This window comes from Galleria mellonella, unplaced genomic scaffold, assembly GCF_026898425.1.
Source record: "Galleria mellonella isolate WM207_F2 unplaced genomic scaffold, CSIRO_AGI_GalMel_v1 utg165, whole genome shotgun sequence".
Lineage (NCBI taxonomy): Eukaryota > Metazoa > Arthropoda > Insecta > Lepidoptera > Pyralidae > Galleria > Galleria mellonella.
In genome coordinates, this window is record NW_026442009.1 from 2,806,268 (window position 1) to 2,827,971 (window position 21,704).

Here is a 21,704-nt window from a genome sequence, read left to right on the forward strand (position 1 = left end):
TATGAAATAGTTATGAATTTTTATAATTTTATAACTTTTATATAAGCAGATGGTCGGATATTATAATTAAAATGTATTAATTCTATAATCTTATAAAAAAAATTGAAATAAATTTTCTTCGAAAATATGAACCGTTACCGTAATGTGTAATGAAGCAAAAATGACTTTAAAAACTAAAGTTTATCTGTAAGTATAATTTATGCTAACAATATTATCAGCTCCTGGTTACATTTACATAAGAAAAGCATTTATCATAAGATGTTGATCGAGAATAAGCCGACTTGCAAATTATCCATCTTGTTGGGTTTCAACACAACTTACCTACAGTCCTACATCTCATTTAAATATATTTGGACGAAGCTCATAAATATTTACCATATTACCATATTTGGACCATATTTTCAATTGTAGGTGTTTGAGTTGAGAAACTGGAGCAGCTTTCAGGAATACGTCAAGATTGTGTAGGTAGTGGATAGACATTTTGCGTTTTGCAAATTGCTTAACATTGTCAAGCTCAGTCGTGTAACACTGACTCACCTTTTGATAGTTACGAGTTTGATCTCTGCTCGATACTATAATTTTTGTAGGTATGTTTCGATTTTGTAGAGATAAAATATCTCAAACAGTAACAACAACAGCAACTTCCAAATTCCAAAATAACGCAATTCCTTTGCCGATTCAGAATGATTTTCATAATCATTTTGCAAATAGGTAACACACAAATTTTATAATAATTGAACATGTAATTTTTTGGTTATTGAGAAACAAAAAAATTACATTTTCATATCGTCATTCGTGTATGTGTGATGATCGTCATGATTAAAGTTATTTTTTGCTAGAATAAAATGTTCTATTATATTAATATATAAACTTACAAAATACCTGTCGTGTATGTACCTATATCTATTACTGATCGCCTTAAATTATTTCAAATTCTTAGTACAAATATAAATTGTTTACAGGTTTATTTATACTTCTAATTAAGATAATGATTACTGTATATTCTGATGCTTCAATTAATCAACAAGGTAAATATATAAATACACCTAGTTAGTTCTGAGAAGATTGGATAGGTATCATTTACGATGCGATCTCCTAATCCCAATTAAATTGAGCCACTCTGAGAAAGCTTACATTTGGGGATAATTGTGTTAGATAAATAGACATTGTGCTTATAAATAAAATTGGATATCCAGGCAACTAACAGCATTATCAAACATCTCCAAAAACGAGGATATATTTATCTCCGTTGTATTTTTACGTACGTATGTTACTCATTAATTCTAAATTATTTTATTGTTTTTTTAACTATAAGAACTTACTTCTTATTAAGTCATTGAATTTAATCGTCTTGTTTCTATTTTATTATTAATAATGTTATTAAAATTTAAAATATTCCACAAATTGATCTCGTTTTGATGACGGAAGATCTATTTTCATAAATATGGGTCTTATTTTATTTGCTTTACGAACAAATCAATACTTAAACAGTATTTTTTTTACTACTGAAGAATCTCGCCATTTTCCACTATCTTACTTAGAAATAAATTTATTCTTTAATTTAAATATAACTTCTGCTTTAATTTAAATTTATTATTTAATTAAAGTGGGAAAATGTTATGATACTGACAATGAATTGGCGATGTGCCATATTCCGAGGTGTTGTTGCATTACGTTATGTTTACTTGCACTTTAATCATATTAATGAAACCTACATATCATGCAACCTTAATGAATATTCGCCTAACATTTTCAGCTGTTCCTTCCTACTTTATCTAATTAAATTACTTATATCAATTATTATATTATTTTATAATTATCATATTAAAGTCATGACTAAAAGTATGATCAATAATAACACATATTTTATATTTTTAAAACACATTTAACTAAAAAGACAACAAAATTTTGCAAGTATTTTATGTGTTAAATTTACTTTTGAAATCTATTTTTTTTATTCTAATATAAAAAATATCTTATAAATACTTGTTTATATTCTGTCTCCTTTCTCTTTCAGCGTAAAAAATAACGAACACCAAATGTAAGTAATGATGAAACTTTATTTATCAAAACAATAAACTTCTTTGAAATATAAGTCATAAATTCATAATATTTTCTCAACAGTTTTTTTTTCTTTAAATAGGACTTTGGAATGTGCATTCCAAGAAGTTAAAATAAATTAAAGATAGTAAATTCTGAAATAGTAAAATAATAGTCTACTAATTAAAGTCTAGCGTTCCTAGCACAGAATTCCACGAACGGTACAAATGTAATTTGAATCAAATGGTCCTTTGTTCTTAAAACTCCTGATAAAGGGACGTTAATTCTATACGGAAAAGGTATAAAATGTGGCCGATACGTAAGCAAGACAGGAATAAATTGGGCTTCACGATTTATTACCAAATGCTCTTAACCCGTAACCTTTCTCCAGAATAAGTCAGATTTTCATTTCCCAAACTGCGAAAATTTGCTAATAGTAATAATTTATTGGCAGAAAATTTTGCCTTTATAAAATTAAGGCAGATTTAAATTAGATATGTTACAATTTCAGTTACGTTTGATCATAATAATTGTATAAATATTAATATTATTTTTAATTAATTTTATGTAATTAAAAAATATATTATGTGATTTGTTATAAAAATACTTAATACAAGGTATCCCGTTACTATAAGTACTGTCTTTTGTGCTAACTTAAGAACTGCGCATTTAGTATAATTGTCGACCAAAGATCTTTGTATTTTTATTCCTTTAATTTTACTTTTTTACCTATATTACATAGATTTATTATCAATCTTTTTCATTTGTTTTAGATTTATTATATTAAATAATTAAATAAAATAACTAGGTAGATAAGAATTTTCTTTATTTTCAACTTGCACAAATTTCTAAATATATAATCCTAATTATCATCATCATATAGCCTTTAACTGTCCACTGCTGAACGTAAGCCTCCCTCCTGGGGGAGTTTTGCCCGTAGTTGCCATATTTGGCAATTAGACTTTGGAGATATTTAAAAAGAGACGCTGCTTTCCGACCCTCACCCTACCTTAGTCGCCTCTTACGACATCCACGGGAAGAATGGGGTGGCCTATTCTATGCCGAGGCCACATGACCAATATAATTCTAATAGAGTATAACAATAATATCGAATAAACATAATATTTAATAGTACATTCAATTAGTACAACCTTGTTCATAATTTTCTATTGTAGTGTATACTTACAAAATTTTGTAGTCTCTTTCTTCAGTTTTCATACTTTTCACAAAAAGTATGTTATTTAAGTTTTTGACCAACTCTCCAGTAATAAAAAACATCAAAAACAAGTATTTCTGAGTAACGCCGTTAGGCTCGCCTGTTAAATACTTATGTGAGCCAAGCATATTAGTATAAAATGTTACTTTATACTACACAGCAACGTTTAAAAATGCTTCTGATTGTTCCATTAGGGATTATAGTCGTCGTGAGTATACTATTTGTATATATTTAATTAACATAGATATCAGTGATAAAACTTTCACATACTACTCCTTAAAACCCCCTGTCTATGTATCTCTTTCTCAATCACATTTCTTAACAAAGGCTTTCTGTCAAATCCCATCTAAATAAATTCAGTAGTTTACTTATATACAATATATATCAAACAATTTAAAGAGTAAAATGAACATATGTTTGGTCCTCTTTCTATTTTGTTTTTACAACTTTTTTAAATTAAACATAAAAAATTGCTAGCGTAAAAAAATTGATATAGACGGGTAATAAAATAGTATACATAAATAAAACAAACAAGTTTATCATAAAGATGCTTTATATTTTTGTTTTGGATAAACACGCGGGTGTGTCAGAAAATATTTCGATTACAGACTTCGATTTCTAATTATGATTACAAATCGTTCATGAAATATGTGTACTTTGTGTTTAAAATTTTTAGGAAACATTTACAAGATTCCTTATTATTTACTAAGACCTATACACACGAGTAGATTTTTTCTGACTAAAATATTTTTTTTTTTGTTGCACAACTGAATTCAGAGTGAGACTAAAGGTAATAATAATATATTAATATTTACAGAAGTAAGTATTCACGTGTTTTCACATATTAAAAAGAAAAATCACTTCGTGTAAATGAGGTTCTTTACGCTAGGATTACGTTTAATTCTAATACACAAATTTATATAAATATCACAGTCAAAGATTATGAAACTAAATTTAGTAATCCTAAACGTATATGGCAGTGAAATGCAGGGCTGTATTAAAATTACATTTACAGTCGAACTTGAAACAACCTTGAGTTCATGCAATGTTATAGAAAAATTTATATATATTTCTGGAGTATTTCACCAAATAGTGTTTATCAAATGTAAAGCTAGTCCTATACAGTGTGACTAGAATATTGATAGGAATAAGTTACGAGATACAAGTTTCGAAAATTCGGTACCTACTGTTACAAGCACTAGAACTGCAACTACAACGATTACATTTTACATGACCAGTTTAAGAATAACGTTATCTACTTACAACATTAATTTTATTAACTCTAAAACTGGACATTATTAACAGAACTGTGAAACAAGTTAGTTATTAAGTAACTTATAGTTAAAATGTTTATTGCTTTGTTTTGTTAAATTGTCTAAAATTCTATGTCTCTTATCATTTCATTCCTTAATTGTTCTTACTTTCTGGACTCTGTAAACAATGAAATAGTTACAACAAATAATCAAGACAACAGTAAACTGCATACACAGTTTACCAAAAATACAGACATCCTGTGATTTTTGTAAAAAAAAAACAACTTCAATTTACCTCATACGGCGGCGGCGGCAGTATATCACATAGATTTATTTGGCAGCCCTGCTCCGACCTCGCTACATTCGAATGTCTGCTCGTCTGCATGGGAATTTTGAAACTGTTCTCCCTTCCGAGCCAGTGCCATTGCGGATAGTCGTATTCTAAATCATTCGCTGGACACACTTTGCTTTTGTCCTGTCTACTCCTGGAGCCTGATCTATTGGTATGACAAGATACGCAGTCGTCTTCTAAAACGTTAATCTCATTATGTACCATTTCATGTCTTGGCTCCCTGTAATCTTTTGTCGATCTACTCGATGTACTGTGACAGCACGTGGAACACTCTCCGTTAGAATACTGTATACTTCCGTTGCATGATCTTACAATACTATTGTTATGGGATCGTCTTTCTGAACAATTCCTTACGTCCATTTCGTTATTGTCCTGTATAAAAATTGAAATGCATTGTTAGAGATATAACTTCATAACTTATTTGGTGTGTGATAGCGTTAAGTTATGCAAATCTGTAATCTAATCTTGTAGCAACAATGGAATTCTCATAAATCTTATCGTGGCATACCTTAAAATTGAGCTCCGTGTAAATAGCACTGGACGCATATGGCTCGGGCGGACCACGTCGTATTCTATCCACGCTAGATGCATCTAATCCTTGAATTGAATTTTGAGGAAGACTGTACTCTGGTTCTACACTCAGTATACTTGTCGATTGACCACCTTTTAATAAAAATATACTGTTAAAAATCTATGGTAATAAATAAATATTACTCGTTTTATTTAGGAGTTATAGAATGTAAAAATGACTATTTCCAAAAAGTCCATAATATTAACAAATGACAACAACTACTGTTGAATATTTTTTTATCTGATATAATCTCGAAAAGATTTTACGTGTTTTTAAAAAAACAAACATCCAATAAATAACATTGAGCACTGCGGTTTTTCAATTGTGTTTAAGTAATTTACTCACCATGCAAAAGACTCTGGTTACAACTGGTTACATCTAAAGTGGGGTCATTTGCAGAGGCAAAGACGGGCCGGTCTCGTAACCATATCGTGTCTTTATTCAATAAGCACTGTTGCGCCGTAACAATCGATTGACCTACAATTGAGTTCAATGTTTCAATTACTTCGTTTATAACAAACGTTTAAAGAACTCCACTCACTGTAACAATCGAATCGAATCGAAGCAATATGCTTCGATACAATACAGAAACTTGTTATTTTTATAACCCGAAGGATGCAAGTGTAACTTGCATCCTTCGACTCTCACTAACATATCTTCATAACCGTCAGCTACTGTGTAGCATTATCTTGATATTTTTAATTCTAATTCTGAAGAAAACTGTATTAAGTAGCTCATGTTACTCGAACAAGAAAAAGCCATATTTGTACACTTATACATGAATTATGGCTCTTTCTTAATAGTGTTCATGGCTGTGTTTCAGTAAAAGTACCCCATATATAACTGTAGCTTAAATTTCAATGACGAGCTACTTATTATTTCAAAATATCGCTGTTTTAATGTGTACAGCGTCAGTTGAGTATAGCATTTATGTGGCTTACCGTTAGATTTTTTCCTCTGAATACCATTTCTTCGCTTAATATAGTAAATACTGAATAATCCAATCACGATGACAGAAAATAATATCAGACCCAGCGCTAATAGCCATGTTTCTTGTAAAATATGAGGAATATTACCGTCTTGTGGCGGCTCTGTCCTAAATGAAAAAAACGTCAGAATGATACAAAACTGTAATATATTAAGGTATCATAAACATCGTATAATTGAGGAAAAAATTATTACCATGGAGCAGTGTTTAAATAAATTTCTAATGTCATAAATTAGAACTAAAAATATTTTTTTACTTTGAGTCTGTACACAATCAAATATTTTTTTATTATATATCAAATATAAGCACCATAAACGCATCATATTAAATATAATTTTAAGACAGTAGTTAACTATTGTATATTTATCAAAATATTTAACAACTAACTACACTGTCAACTAATAATAAACTAATAAAGTTTACACAGGATGTATTAACCTATATGAATGAATTATGTATTTTGATCAGTACTAATTGCCTATGATAATTACATAGATTCATAGTAACTATTTAATTGCCAATCAAAATGGTTATTATAAGGTATAATATCTATAGATTATAAGTCAATTATTAACGAATGAACATTAGAAATAGTTACATTTTTATAAATATCTTAAAAATAATATATAAATCTTAATTTTAACTACCAAACTGTTTGCATTTATAGATAATAGTATGAAAGGAACTTACTGCACATAATGTCTCTGTGACTGCGTTGGCAGCATATGAATCTGTGCAGGTGCACTGAAGGGACCGTGACCCTTGCTGGTCACAGCAGCAGCTCTAGCGGTATAACGTCCACCAGATCGAAGGGAACTAGCTGCAGCGGCTCGAGTACGTGGTCCCAACGACATTTGGCCTACCACCCGACCACCAGTACTGCCACTCACTCGGATCTCGATCTAGAAATAGATTAACTCGCGTCAACCATCATGTTTATAGGCGCTTTATTGCTTCCTCCTAACGACAGTAAATTCCTTAGGATATACATTATTAGTTATAACTTATTAGTATATATCTTATATGTCCATGTCCATGGTTATCACTTTCTATCAGGTGGGCCGTCAGCTTATTTGCCATTCTAAGTTGTATAAAAAAAAACTTATAAATTACTCATTATTTCTACAACATTTGTTCATTATAAGAATATATAGTATTTAAATTAAAATCTGTAGCTACAGGCTATCTATAGGCTTGCCAAGAAACCTGGCAGATAGCCATAGAACTAGAGCACATTAGCATTTAGAATTATATTTAAAGCCATCTACTTCATACCACGGAAGTTAATTGTCAAAGACCATTGACTAATTATAAGGCATACCTCTCAATGTATTTGCACTAAAATAAGCGGATTGAAAGATTTTTTATTAATAGAGTCACAAGTCTATAACTGTGAACAAAATAATTTATCAGATTTAAGCGACTTGATTATTCAATGGCAAATTATTGACTAGGGATTATTAGCCTCGCTGTATCTTATTAAATAGTGGTTTAATATTAAGTAGTGGCTTAATAACATAATTAACTTCAAGATAGCAATCCGACACTTAAATTTTACGAAAACAGAGTATGTAACAATAATTAGAAGGAAAACACTCACCAAGTACCCAGTAAGTTCCCCATTCCATGTATTCGCAGGTGGCGGTTCCCAACGTATCCATGCCGAAGTTGCGTTAATTACGCCTGCTGTCACACTTTGGGGAGGTGCGGATGGTACTAAAATAATCATCAATATTAAATACCCTATAATACAACCCCGAAATTAATATTAAAAGGTAAAATCCCTTACCATCCCCGTCGGTATATCCTGTCATTAAATTAGAAGGCTTTCCAAGCAACATTTTGTAGAACGGCATTAAAAATATATCGTACTGAGTGTACGCCATCAATCCAGATAAAATATAACTAGATGATCCACTATTATCAACATTTGTTAGAGAACCATTAGAACAAACTATGGCTCCTGAGTGAGACGAATTTAAAATTGCGACTTCTTCATTAGTTACATTTTTCCAGTTTAATGTAGTTCCATTGTACCAAATTTTGACACCTTCTAAATATTCATTGTAATCAGTTAACACCTGTTAAAATAAAAGATTAAAATAAAAATACTAGTATAATACTAGATATTAAATTCAATACAGGCACCAATAAATGTAGCAAAACATGTCAAAATACTTACATCCCAGACAACTTTCAGCGAAGTAGACGATAACGCTTCTACTCTCCTCATAACTAAAACATTTTGTTGCAAATACTTTCTCGATTGAACAAGCTCATATTGCGTCATGCGCGCTTCATTATCATAAATTATACTCGAATCTTGGTCCAAAGATGATTCCTTTAAATCATTGTTATTCTTTTTCAAAACAGTAAGATAAGCCTCTTGCATAATACTTCCTGCAGCATTGACTGCTGTACAAATCACTCTTCCACTGTGTTCTGGTTTAGCTCCATCTAGATATAATAAACTTGTATTACTTTTCGTACATTCTGGGAAGAGCAAAGAGTCCTGATTTCCTTCTAATATCCAAAAAGTTGTAGGCGTAGGTAAACCTCTAGCTTCACATGGAATTGATACCACATCACCCTCCCATGCGGTTAGATTAGATGGTATCTGCGTGAAGTGCGGTAATGCTGAAACAGATGGCCATATTAAAATAAATCAGGACCGCAATAGACTTATTGATGCAATAAAATGGATCAAAATAGAGGCAGTGCTTACAGTTAACGGTTAGTGTGGCGCTAGTGATACTACTGCCGGCATTGCTATCGGCCCGGCAGGAATACACGCCCGCATCGCTCGCAGACACGTGCTCCAGCCGTAATAGGCCTCGTATTATTGATGCATGGGAAGGCAGCGACCCGTCTTCTTTGACCCATGTTATTTTTACATTTGAATCGTAACTCTAAAATAAACATACTATACATGTAGGTGCTATACAATTTGTTATATCCTTTATGAGTGTTAAAGAAATAATCATTAAATACCTGGCAATTAAATTCCACAGTTTGTCCTACCAATGTCGTGATATTATTAGGTTTAACAATGAAGTGAGGACGTTTTAAAACAATCAATCCTGCTATTCTAGATTGTCTTTCTCCTGCAATATTTGTAGCAACACATCTATATACTCCATTATCAGAAGGTAAAGTTTCAAGAATTTTCAAATTTCCTGTATCTGTTACTGTTACCCTAAAAATAAAAATAATATTTATATTACATTAATTTCATATTATATTTCTGATCTCTATTAGGTATTTATTGTCAATATTTTTTTATTAAATACATATAAAAAAATCAATGTTGTACCTGCCATTAAGCTTCAACGTCATATATCTGGTTATTTTTAACCCAATACACTGAAGGTTCTGGAATACCTCGAGGAGGTGAACATTCCAATATAGCAGGTTCACCTGCAGCCACTATTGAATTACTGGGTTCAGCTCTGAAGTCATCTCGAAGTACTGCAAATTAATATAATCTAAATTCGCTAGTACTTATTATATCCCATAAATTGGATTTTGTAATCGATTAAGTATTTGTTACTTAATCGCGATAAATGGTTCAACATATTTAAATGAAATTTTTAATATACCTACATGTACTATTTTAATTTGCACATAATAATACTCGTAATAAGAATCATTTTTTACCAATTTCACAGCAGTAGTGTTGCGGTTTACATCAAGATGTTGCATAAACTAGCATTATTGTGCATATGGTTAATATGTGCCTATCTTAAATATTAATAATAATAAACTCTTTATTATAGACAAAAGAACAGTATACAAAGAATATTGATACAGAATATGCAAATATAAAAGACAGCATTATCGCTAAAAGCAATATCTTATGACCTGGGATAGAGTAAGTAAGTAAAGATAGAAGGTAGGTGGCGCAAGATGTACACAGTAAATACAAAAAAAATAACCAAACCAAATAAAATGTATATATTCATTATGATTCTCATTAGAATCAGTAAGCAGAAATTTGGTAAATACCAAATGTACGCAACAGTACATATTTACATATAAATGTAATGGTAATACATAAAAAACTTAAAGGAACATATAACATCGGTAAGTACGTTATATTATTTAATAAGTAAGTAGTTATATATTGTAAGTTATGCAGTATATATCATATATACTGCGTAACTTACAATAAAAAAATTCACTTGTATTGAGAATCTTTTCAAAAGTTTGTCTGTAAAAAACTTTGAATTGTTCAATAACATGTTTGAGTCTTTAATAAAGAAAGCAATAAAAAACTCACCGGCAACGTTTAGCGAGGCGTTATGACTTATGGCTTCACCAGCAATATTCCGTGCCATGCACCAATATATTCCTTCATCGCCCTCTTTTTTTCCCCTATTTATTCTGTATTGTATAGAAAATAATATTAATTTGATCATATTTATGATATTACTTGAATAAATTAACTTTAATATTTCTAACTAGAAAAAACATAAAGTTTTTTATACAATTTTTAATTAAACTACTTCAATTCAAGTATTTTAACTTCAACTATTATTTATATCTAGTAGTTATTAAACAATGCTAACATATTATATTACAACTTGTACTTTTAATTTTAAAATTAAACTGGTTAAATGGTGCTCATTAAAAAGAAATAATATATACCTACCTCAGAAACAACAGACCATCTTCCAATAATACCCTATGACCGTCTTCAGCCGGCGGTAGTGGTAGCCCATCCTTGTACCACTGTACTATAGGCTTTGGACGACCTTCCACAACACATCTCAGGGTAGCGGGTTCGCTGCGTCCCGATACTGTGTTTGATGGGTGTTCTTTGATGCGAGGCGCTCGGTTTTGTGCTACAGATAAATGATATTAATAATAAATGAACATGATTCTTATAAAAATACCTACTTAGGTGAAATCTAAATTATTAATATTCTTTAAAGAGAGTGTTCAATATGTGTTCAGTAAATCTAAACATGTTCCTAAAAAAATATGTTTTTAAAAACGACAAAAAATATTGAGTCTTCATAGTCCATACACATAGGTTTAACATTTGAACGCACTATGTAAGGTAACTTCGATTTTACTCTATAGTTTTGTATTTTACTCTCAAAGTTTTGATTTCTAAATTATTTTTCTATATTTTTTTATTCTCACTGCATTTGAATACAATATACGAGTAACAGCGGAACTTTTTATATTTTATTTTTCCCTTAGTCATCTCTTATGATATCCTGGGGATGACAAGGAGTAGTTCTTTAATCTATTTTAATCCATCTATACACAATAGGAGCCACAGACAGCCCTCTATGTCGAGGCTGTTTCAACGCCGAAGAAACGGCAGCTCACGTAATCCTGGAATGTGAGGCTGTGGCCCATCAACGTTTAGAAATCCTCGGAACGGTGAGGTCGCTCCGTGAGGCCTGTGAAGAACCCAGGAAGCTTCTGCGCTTCTGGACGGAGCTAGGTTGGCTGCACTAGCCACGACTCATACGCACAATGGCCCAAATGAGAGGCTAAGTGCGGAAAATGGAGTCCCTTTCACATTCACATTCACATTCACATTCCATGTCCTTGCCGTCTAGGTCCCGGTATAGAATAGGTCACCCCTTCCTTTCCCGAGGGTGTGAGAGGCGACTAAGGGAGGGCAAAGGATGAGCAGCAGCATCTCTCTTAAAACATTACCAAAGCCTAACTGCAGTTGCCAAGCCGCCTGTCAAGCGTGGCAACTACTGGCAAAACCCACCTTATGGAGAAGGCCTATGTTCAGCAATGGACAGTTAACGACTAATATAAAAAAATCCAATTAATAATAATAATAATAAACCTTTATTAACAAATACAGGGTTGCACTGTTACATTATTACTGTTACAGTCGTTGTCTACTTTCAACAAACAACAGTTAGTTCTCTAGTTTCTCATAGTGTAATATTCTATCCTATTTTACGATGAACCCGATCAAATTTCCAGAATCTTTCTATGCATCTACATCTGACTGGATCTTAATATTTAAGATAAGAATACATTTATCTAAACTGGCATGATTGGGAATCGATTCCGAAGCCTCGCTTATGCAAAGTACCTATCTTACTCTTGTGAATTCTCTCTGCTCTAAGAATTTTTTTTTTTTTGTTTTCTCACAAACCAAGACATGCTTGGAGATATAACAATTAAAAATTCGATAACCGACAAATTTTCTAATATTTTGTATTAAATTTAAAGTTTTTCAACCCTATATAATAGCTTCATATCAAAATAAACGATAGAAAATATCTTCACACCCGACAAATGGCATTAGGAAATAACTCGGAATATGTATATATGTAAATCAAAGTTATTACTTCACTTTACTTGTGCGTGTTAAAATTCATCAGCCAATGTTCTATGGCGTACCCATATCACGTACGAAATAAAAAAAAATTATATGACCCATGTCGAGTAGCAGCAATAAAGTATACAGCTTATACGATCTCGTTTACCTTTTTAATTTTTCACTTTGCTAAGAGCACTTAAATAAAAAAGAAATATAAAAGGAATTTCATAACATAATAATTACGAGTGATAGTCTTGGTTTTGAGATATTGTCTATATTTTGTGTAAGTAGATACCTACGTCATCCATATTTACTAATATTTAGTATCCATTTATTATATTTCTTAATAATAAAAACTTTATTAATCTTCACGAATTTTACGAACTATATCTTGTTACTTAATAAAAATATTTGTTATTGCATTACATAATGACCTTGTTTTGATGTCAAAACGATTCTTTAATTAATGTTGTATATTTTGATTATTAATGTCAAATTAATTAATTATCATAAATACTAATAAATATATACCAGTTATAACTAAAAAAATAATATATGGAAATGGCCACTACATTTTTAAAAGTATAGTATTTTATATCGTAAACTATAATGATAATGATTATTATAATTAGATAGGCGCATTTAACAGAGTGAGTGAGGGAGAGAGAGAGAGAAAGAAAGAGACAGAGAGACTCTATATTAAGAATAGAATCCACATTTATAGTTTAATTTTTTTTATTAAGTATACCTACATTTATACTTCGACTCATACTGCCATTATTTTTAAAAGAATAATAAATATTATCTGTCTACACAAAAACTACTAATCCATTAGTATCAAGAAGCCCTCTTTCCTTAATGATAATCGCAAAACAAGCAACAACAATTTTCCTTTTCTTCTCTACAAAGATTGGTTTTAAATTGATTTTATAAACAGAGTCCTACTTTGCATGTACAAAAAAATTATAGTTAAATATTTATTAATACTATTGGTTACTCAAAGGTCAAAATTGGACCATAATAAATATTGTAATAAATGATTTTATTATGACATTATGGTTATCTTTGACATTCAGTAAGACTGTAGACAAATAATATTAAAGACAAACAATATTAATGTGTTCTCTATTTGACCACAGACTTTAACAATAAACAAAAGAGTATATATGCCTGTGTGTGTCAAATACATGGTATTGTGTGTAATTTTTTTTATTGCTTTAATGTATTTTTATGCATGATTAAAAAAAATGTATTAACATTGTGCACTCCTTCTCTATATAAACTGTAAGTGTGTGAAATTTTGTACTCCTCCGTCCGTACAATTTTCGAAGAAATGGGAACAAAGTTTTTGCATCACGTATTAATACTCGTATATAGATTAAAAATGTGAAAGTGAGTTTGTTTGTTACCTTATAGCATCTTAATGGCATGACCAGTGGCTATGACATTTGGTATATGTGTAATATATGAAGTGGGGAAGGATATAGACTGCTTTCTATCCCAGTCAGTAAACATAAATCGGTCACGCGAACGACGTCACATGTAAAAGCTAGTAATATTCAGAATATAAAACCTTATTACTTAGGTAATTACATAATTGTAGGTGACATCACGACTCTTATTAGATACGATCATTTAATAATGAAAGAGAAAAATGTTACAATGATAAATAATTTACAACAGACTTATTTTCTATAAATATATTATGAGTGGGATACAATGAAGTAATCTAACCTCTTTCCAGATTTATTCCATTTTACAAGCACATTCTAGTAATCGATTAATCTATACCTTTGTAACTTTATACAAACAATGTAATAATAAGATAGGTGTTTCAACTTAAAAGATAAATAACCCATATGTTATTTAAATAAGTATCATGAAGCCAATCTCATGATGACCTGGAATCTTATACGAATGTTGTAATACTATAACATAAATACCATAAATCAAACGAAATAACCACCACAAATTTATGGCTAAAATTTCAAAACTACACAATAGCCACACCAAGTATAAAATCACAACAAAAACCTTCCATAATTTACAATGACACGGATATTTTAGTGTGTTTAATAATCCTGTTAAAATACACGTCCAGCGTTTGACGCCTACTCAAGATTAGAAGTGCTTTTTAACGTATCGTGTAAATCGAATATCTACCAACAAATATCTCAATAACACTGGTTCCGTAGCTGCATTTAGATAAACACCCAGATAAAATGTCACACGGAGTATTGTAATAATTTTGATATATCATTTTTATTATTTTTATACCCGCCATAAAGCTATTGAGGCGCGGGCGCATCGGCAGTAGTTGTCCTTTATTAATACTTGTCACTGTCACTGATAACCCGATACAATATAGCTATCTCGACTTGTTTGTCTTTTTGTATTGCACGTGTGGGTGCAATGGGCGGGGTGAATAAATTGATTCTGTACATTTGATTTATACGAAAAATTACAGAATTTCCGGTATGGGCGGCCTAAAATGTTGTACTGTAAAAATATATATATAGAGTAAATTTTACTGTTTTATTTATATTTTGCATATGTATTTATATTTTTATTTTTATAGATATGAGTATAATGTTTTTTTATTATCAAATTCGTTAAATTTACAGTTAGATATTGTTATTTTCCCATTATTCTATCTATATATTATATCTATATATTAAATCTCTCTTTAATTACTATTGCTAACAAATTACTTCTTATGTCACTGTGTTAGTTTAACAAGAAATCTCTTTTAAAAGTAAATTTACCTTTTCTTGTTGTGGTATTAGCCATTAGCTGTCCACTGCTGAACATAGGTCTCCCCTATTGGGGGGTTTTGCCAATAGTTGCTAAATTTGGCAGGCGGGTTGGCCACCGCAGTTAGGCGTTGATGATGTTTTAAGAGAAACGCTGCTGCCCATACCTCCTTATTCTATCTTCCTTAGATTCCCTTATTCGTCTCTTAAGATACTCACGAAAAAGTAAAAAGTAGCCCATTCTATTCCGGGAACACATGGTGAATAATCCTGTTTACTTATTATAAACCCAAAAGTTTTTGAGGATTTAAATTAAATTTAGTACCTGGATAGTTTAAATTTTAACTTCACATATGGAATAATTTATATTCGTAAACAAATTCGCAAGAAACATCTCGTATAATATAAATTAATGTAAATTGTTTTTGATATATCACTCAATATCATCCAAGAGATTACCTCACTCAACATTGCTTAACCACTTAATCTACGGCTTCTAATGAGACCAAGTAACCATGAACGCTACAAATTCATTTAAATTGTTATTGCATGCCACCCAATAAAAGGTTACGATGCTAATAAAAACAATTAATCGGTTAAGCCGCAAAAAGTAATAAACCAGGGTATAAATAATATATCTACTTAGATAGATATATTTCATACTTAGATTATATAGATAATGTCTCCACAGAAATACTTCGAGAAAAACGGAATAAATAACTTCGATAAATAGTTATGAGTGATTCCTTTATAACTTCTATATTTATTTTATCTTATAAATTTTGCATTTTTTTTATATATATTCTTTATTGCACTTGTAAAATACATTGTTAATGCATTTATAAATATTGTGAGCAAGGGTGGACTTATCTCTGTCAAAGATCTTTTCCAATCAACCCAATGCAGTTAGAAAGCATGTTGTTAAAGGGCAGCTGAAGTGCCCTGAAATTCTAAATATTAATAATTGTACTATTTAGAATACATAAACAAATATACAGTTAAATAAAATATTAAAATATATAATGAAATATTATATAAATACATATACTATAAATAAATATAATACTTTTAATGCGTAAACACTCATTTTATTTATTAAATAATACGTCAAGATACATTTTATATGTAAATATATAAAATAGATACTGATAAAAAAACAAGGCAGCAATCTAAGATTTCATACTATGTATAAATATGTATATAATCTAAATAGATTCATATATGTTATAACACTAGACAAAGCTTCCGCACAACAGATATTTAAAAAAAAAATGTTAAAAAAAGGTTTTTATAATAGCAATAAAAACCAAAACAACAATTTTTAGATTTTTTTTTGTTTTTGTCTGTATGTTTGTTCTGTTGTATTACCAAAAAAAAAACTATTGCACTAAACTGGATGCGAATTTCATAGTTGTATTCTCGAAAAGTTAATATAAAATCTGGCCGTGTATGTTTTAATTCAGAACCAAAAATTTTTAAAATTTATGTGTTATTCTATTTTCCTTTGACTTTTAAAAAAGGCGATTATGGATTACTCAATTATAATATATGGTACACGATGTTATCGCCACTTCTTAAACGAATTCGGTGATTATTCTAAAATTATAAATAGCCTTTCTGTGTAACAAACATTATTCAAATTTGCCCAACCATTAAAGCGAGAATGAATAATAAACAACCAAACATCAACATAAACTTTTACACACAGTAAGATAAAAGCGATTCTCATTCTGAAAAAATGTTATACAAAAAATTAATACAAAATGTCGTAGTTTACATAATTTATTATTATTATTATTATATCAGCCTTTAACTGTCCATTGCTGAACATAAACGTCCCCCGTGGGGGATTTTGCCAGTATTTGCCACGCTTGGCAGGCGGATTGGTAATCGCAGTCAGGGCTTTAGACATGTTTTAAGAGCGACGCTGTTTTCCATCCCTTGTTCTCTCTTAGTCGGCTCTTACGACACCCACGGAAAAGGAGGGGGGGGAGGCTATTCTATGCCGGGTCCACACGGCTAATACTCAATTATTATTGAATGACATTAATTCTAAGTTTATGTAACTTTCAAAATTAGTAAGAAAGTGAAATAATTACTAATTGATTCCGATTCGATTTTATATAAAATTAGGCATGTTGTAAAGAGATACTAAATGCCGTATTCCTATATTAATTACGCATGAGTGACGAATGTTAAGATGTATATATGTATATATAATGCATTATATAATCTCTACCTGGTCCTTAGACATAAGTTTATAAATATACTAGCAGTCATTGGCATATATTGTTTTGCTCTATTTTGCTTATTGGGATAAAATTGTTCTATGAGAGCTCTGAACGAATGGCTCGGGGATAATTGCTCCCGGAGGTGATACTAGAGCAAAATGAGTCCGCCCCGAAAACCCCAACTTACCTTCGTATGATGGTAAAGAAGACTCGGATTAATAAAATATTCCATCTCTCAAAATTTTACTATCCTATATCTTAAGTTGAAGCAAATAATGCCCGTTTACAAAATTTCATCAAAACAGGTTAAGCGATTTTGTGCATTAATGTGAACGAACATTATAACATGGAATTTTTATATGGGTATATTAAGACTAACTAAGCCGCGATTACGTATAGGACATTGATTGATTGACAAAGAAAAACAGTAGCCTATAACCTTCTATGTACGAAATAATATGAGGACTAAAGATTACAATGATTAACAAACCCATTTTCACGTTTATATTGATTTAAAAATAAAAAATCATTTAGGTAAAAATAAAAAATAAAATAAATATACTTATGACTTTATGTAGAAGTTAGAAGTTTTTGATGTCTGTTGTGTTGTGGTAATTATAAGACTTGACATGCCATCCAGTGGACAATTCATCAAGCATCCAATATGGCAGGGGCGAGCCTACTCCTTCAAATACTCAAATCAGTTTGTTATCGATATTTTCGCTTACCAGAGAATAATTCTAAATTTTTTATTTGATATACCAAATTTTTGGCGTCGATTAGAGTTGGAGTAGTTAACATTGACTACATTTCATCCCCAAAAGTTTATTCACCCCTAGTGTGTAAGCGAAACACACTTATCTTTCTAATATACGATATACCATACGATAAGATACGATAAGGATATCTCAAATATTGTTAAAAAATTCAAACTTTCATTTTTCTTTACTTTTATTGAGAAAATAAAACGTTTTGTTTTTTATCCATTTAACTGAATAATAAGTAGCGTTTGCCCTTCTCCATACGAAATATTATCGGCTGAGCTGTTAAAGCATCAAAAGGTAACAATTAATGGGAAAAATTACATTATAAATGATCAAAATACAGTAAGGATAAATAATTTCATAAATAGATAATTTATCAAATCTATGCTTATCAAAAATACAAAATTGCTTGAATTTAATCATTTAATATTTCAATCAAGAAAGTTCCGATATTTCCAGAAATAAGTAGATTCAAAAAAGATCAGTAACACATCTAAATTCACAAGCACTGAACCCATAAAATATTTTTGTTAGTAGGTACAAATAGATTCAGGCACATTCCAATTTTAAGAATAATTGATTTTTACTCTATTAATAAAAACATTCGACTTTTAAAATGAAGTTACATAACAAACTCTAATTGCGTTCTCCAATACCGATTACCCGTTAACTTCAATTAAGTAACAAAAAAGAATCCATTGTTTCATTACCGAAACGGCTACGGCTACCAGGCTACGAAACATTTTGTTAATTGGCCCCATGCTACTTTAATTACTCGGTATGGTACCGATCTGATAAAAAAAACGGTGCTCTACCAGCTCTACTATTCGTTAAAATAAAACGAAAAAATAAAGAACTATAATAGTTTAATTTCCTGTGGTGTCGAAGCACCTATCTAAATAGAGGGTAGTATATAAATTTGGTAATTTATTTGAATATTAATTGCTTATATATTATAAGGTTCTATAAAACTTTAAAATATGTAGCTAAATATGAAGACAATTATAATAATTGTCTTTTAATAATTGTCTAGTGCTTAAAAATAATAAATATTTACCATTTGTCCCATTCAGTCCAATAAGTAACAAATGCACAAATATAAGAAACACAAATTGGTTCCGCCCATTTATGGTGTTATCACACTCATTGACACCAACATCCACCATACTGCCACTGAATTAAGCTCAATTCTTACACTGTCGACAATTTACATGTTTACTATTTCACTATGGCATAACATTTTACTCTTCCGTTCCCTACGTGATCGCCATACATTAAAAAAAAATGTCATTCAATTCGAAATTCAAATTTGAAAAGTTCGGTAAACAAACGCGGCATCGCATTCGACAATACGCTATCAGCGTTCCACACGTCCAACCGGTTTGGTGCCTTGCGTCGTACTATCGCGCCTCCCTCCCTGATCTGTTTACTCTCTCCTAATGGGGGGATACAAAGGCGCTTTACCCGCTGGTCTTCTGGTTTGGTACACCATAGACTATTGATGCATATAGAGGTACACTTTATGTGTATACTATACAAACAGGAAATAATAAATTTTGTCTAAGCAAACCTTTTCAATATTATTGTCCACTGACCGTATCTATATAAAAGTTTTATGCACTGGTTAATAATTGACTATTTTACACAAATAGTCTTAAACATTACAATGTGTAACCCAAGAATTATGATAAAATTTTCTTGCGAAAATAAAAGACTCTGTCTTGAACAATTGAAACATATTTTGATACTGTTCTTAAAATGGCTAATTAATTATTTTTTAGTTTTTTGTGTATGATCAGCGTTATATAAGTAAACTAAAACAATACGAATATGTAAACTCGTAAGCCTTTAAGCAAATGTCACACGATCACCTTTCCACGTCCTGCAAATGCATTTAAAGAGCAAATTCGTGTAACGTATAATATTTAACTTGATAAATGCAATACTGCTAAATATTTACAAATAACAATGGAGTCAAATTATTAAAAAAATCAATATATTATTAAATAATTACATATTTACAATATTTATTATTTTATTATAATAAACATCTGTATGTTTTTTTGGTATCATGGGTGAAACAGTATACTCTGTTATGTCCATGGTACTGCTCATGTCTATACGCGACGGTGACCACTTTCCATCAGGTGGGCCGTCAGCTTGTTTGCCATTCTAAGTTGTATAAAAAAAAAACAAAATCAATAAAAATAATGTAATACGTGAAAATTAATATATTTAAGAGAACATTCTTGTTACGTATGTGAATCTTTATACCAATATTCTGTAATTATATATACATAAGATAACATTGATGTTGCTCTTTGCAACTTTAGCATAAGTCTTTTTTTATTAAATTCTAAGATAAAATGACCTTTTAATAATGTAATAAGTGTTAAAATAATTTTAGTATATAATGCATGTAAAAATTTATTTACATTATTTACTAATAGAATAATAATATTTAATGGTACACTGATTTCAATTTTGTGGGAATACAATTACTTTTTAATTACAATGTTGTATTATATTTGTTAATTTTACCCTATACCAAAAGATCATATTACTTTACCTATGGTTAATGTTTTACAAACTCACCCCCACAACTTAAAACTCAAAAGTCCATTGAGTAGAAAACGAAATAAAATACAGCTTATTTCATTGCCGCATTTGTCGAGTTAGCGCATACGCACCGGGCGGGCGCCGACAAAGCGCCGCGCCGAATAAAAAACGTTCTAATTTCAAACCGGTCGCCCCTCCGCACGCGCTCCTGCGCATCCCTTCGACCATTATTATGCTGAAGAGGTCATTCACAGTTCGCACAATACCGACTATTCAAGATAATGCTAATAGGCGAGGCAGGCCGCTTTGAATAGATTTTAAAAAAAATTTTTGTTGCGTCAAATTCGATCGTTGTTCTAAATTTAAAGCACGTATTCACATATCACAGTAATATTGTTGGTAAAATTCAGAAACATGTTTTGATGTTAGTCAAACTGTTTTATGAATAAAAATATAGCAATGTTAAAGGCGAATATTAATTAGTCTGACAAATATAGATAGAGCACGTAATAGAATATTAATTAATCATACAACTGTCACTTATAGAGTTAAAATAATATGTATAATTTCCTTTTATAAAAATGATATAGATTTTTATTTACCATTATCGAGAACTTTATTTAAATATCCATATATATAATTATAAAAACTTTAGTCATATATAATTATCTAA

The 21,704-nt window shown here is 30.5% G+C and overlaps 1 protein-coding gene across 1 annotated transcript; it reads right to left on the reverse strand.

The window, feature by feature from the left end:
- Window positions 1-3,777: 3,777 nt before the first annotated feature.
- Window positions 3,778-19,918, reverse strand: LOC113518826 (netrin receptor DCC-like). The gene is given in 16 exon segments (XM_026903826.3): window positions 3,778-4,687; window positions 4,805-5,233; window positions 5,370-5,524; window positions 5,778-5,909; window positions 6,374-6,528; window positions 7,111-7,322; window positions 8,021-8,136; window positions 8,210-8,501; window positions 8,603-9,057; window positions 9,146-9,329; window positions 9,412-9,616; window positions 9,734-9,744; window positions 9,746-9,888; window positions 10,700-10,803; window positions 11,072-11,264; window positions 19,530-19,918. Coding segments are annotated over 16 exon segments (2,919 nt in total). The 5' UTR covers window positions 19,639-19,918; the 3' UTR covers window positions 3,778-4,663.
- Window positions 19,919-21,704: the final 1,786 nt, after the last annotated feature.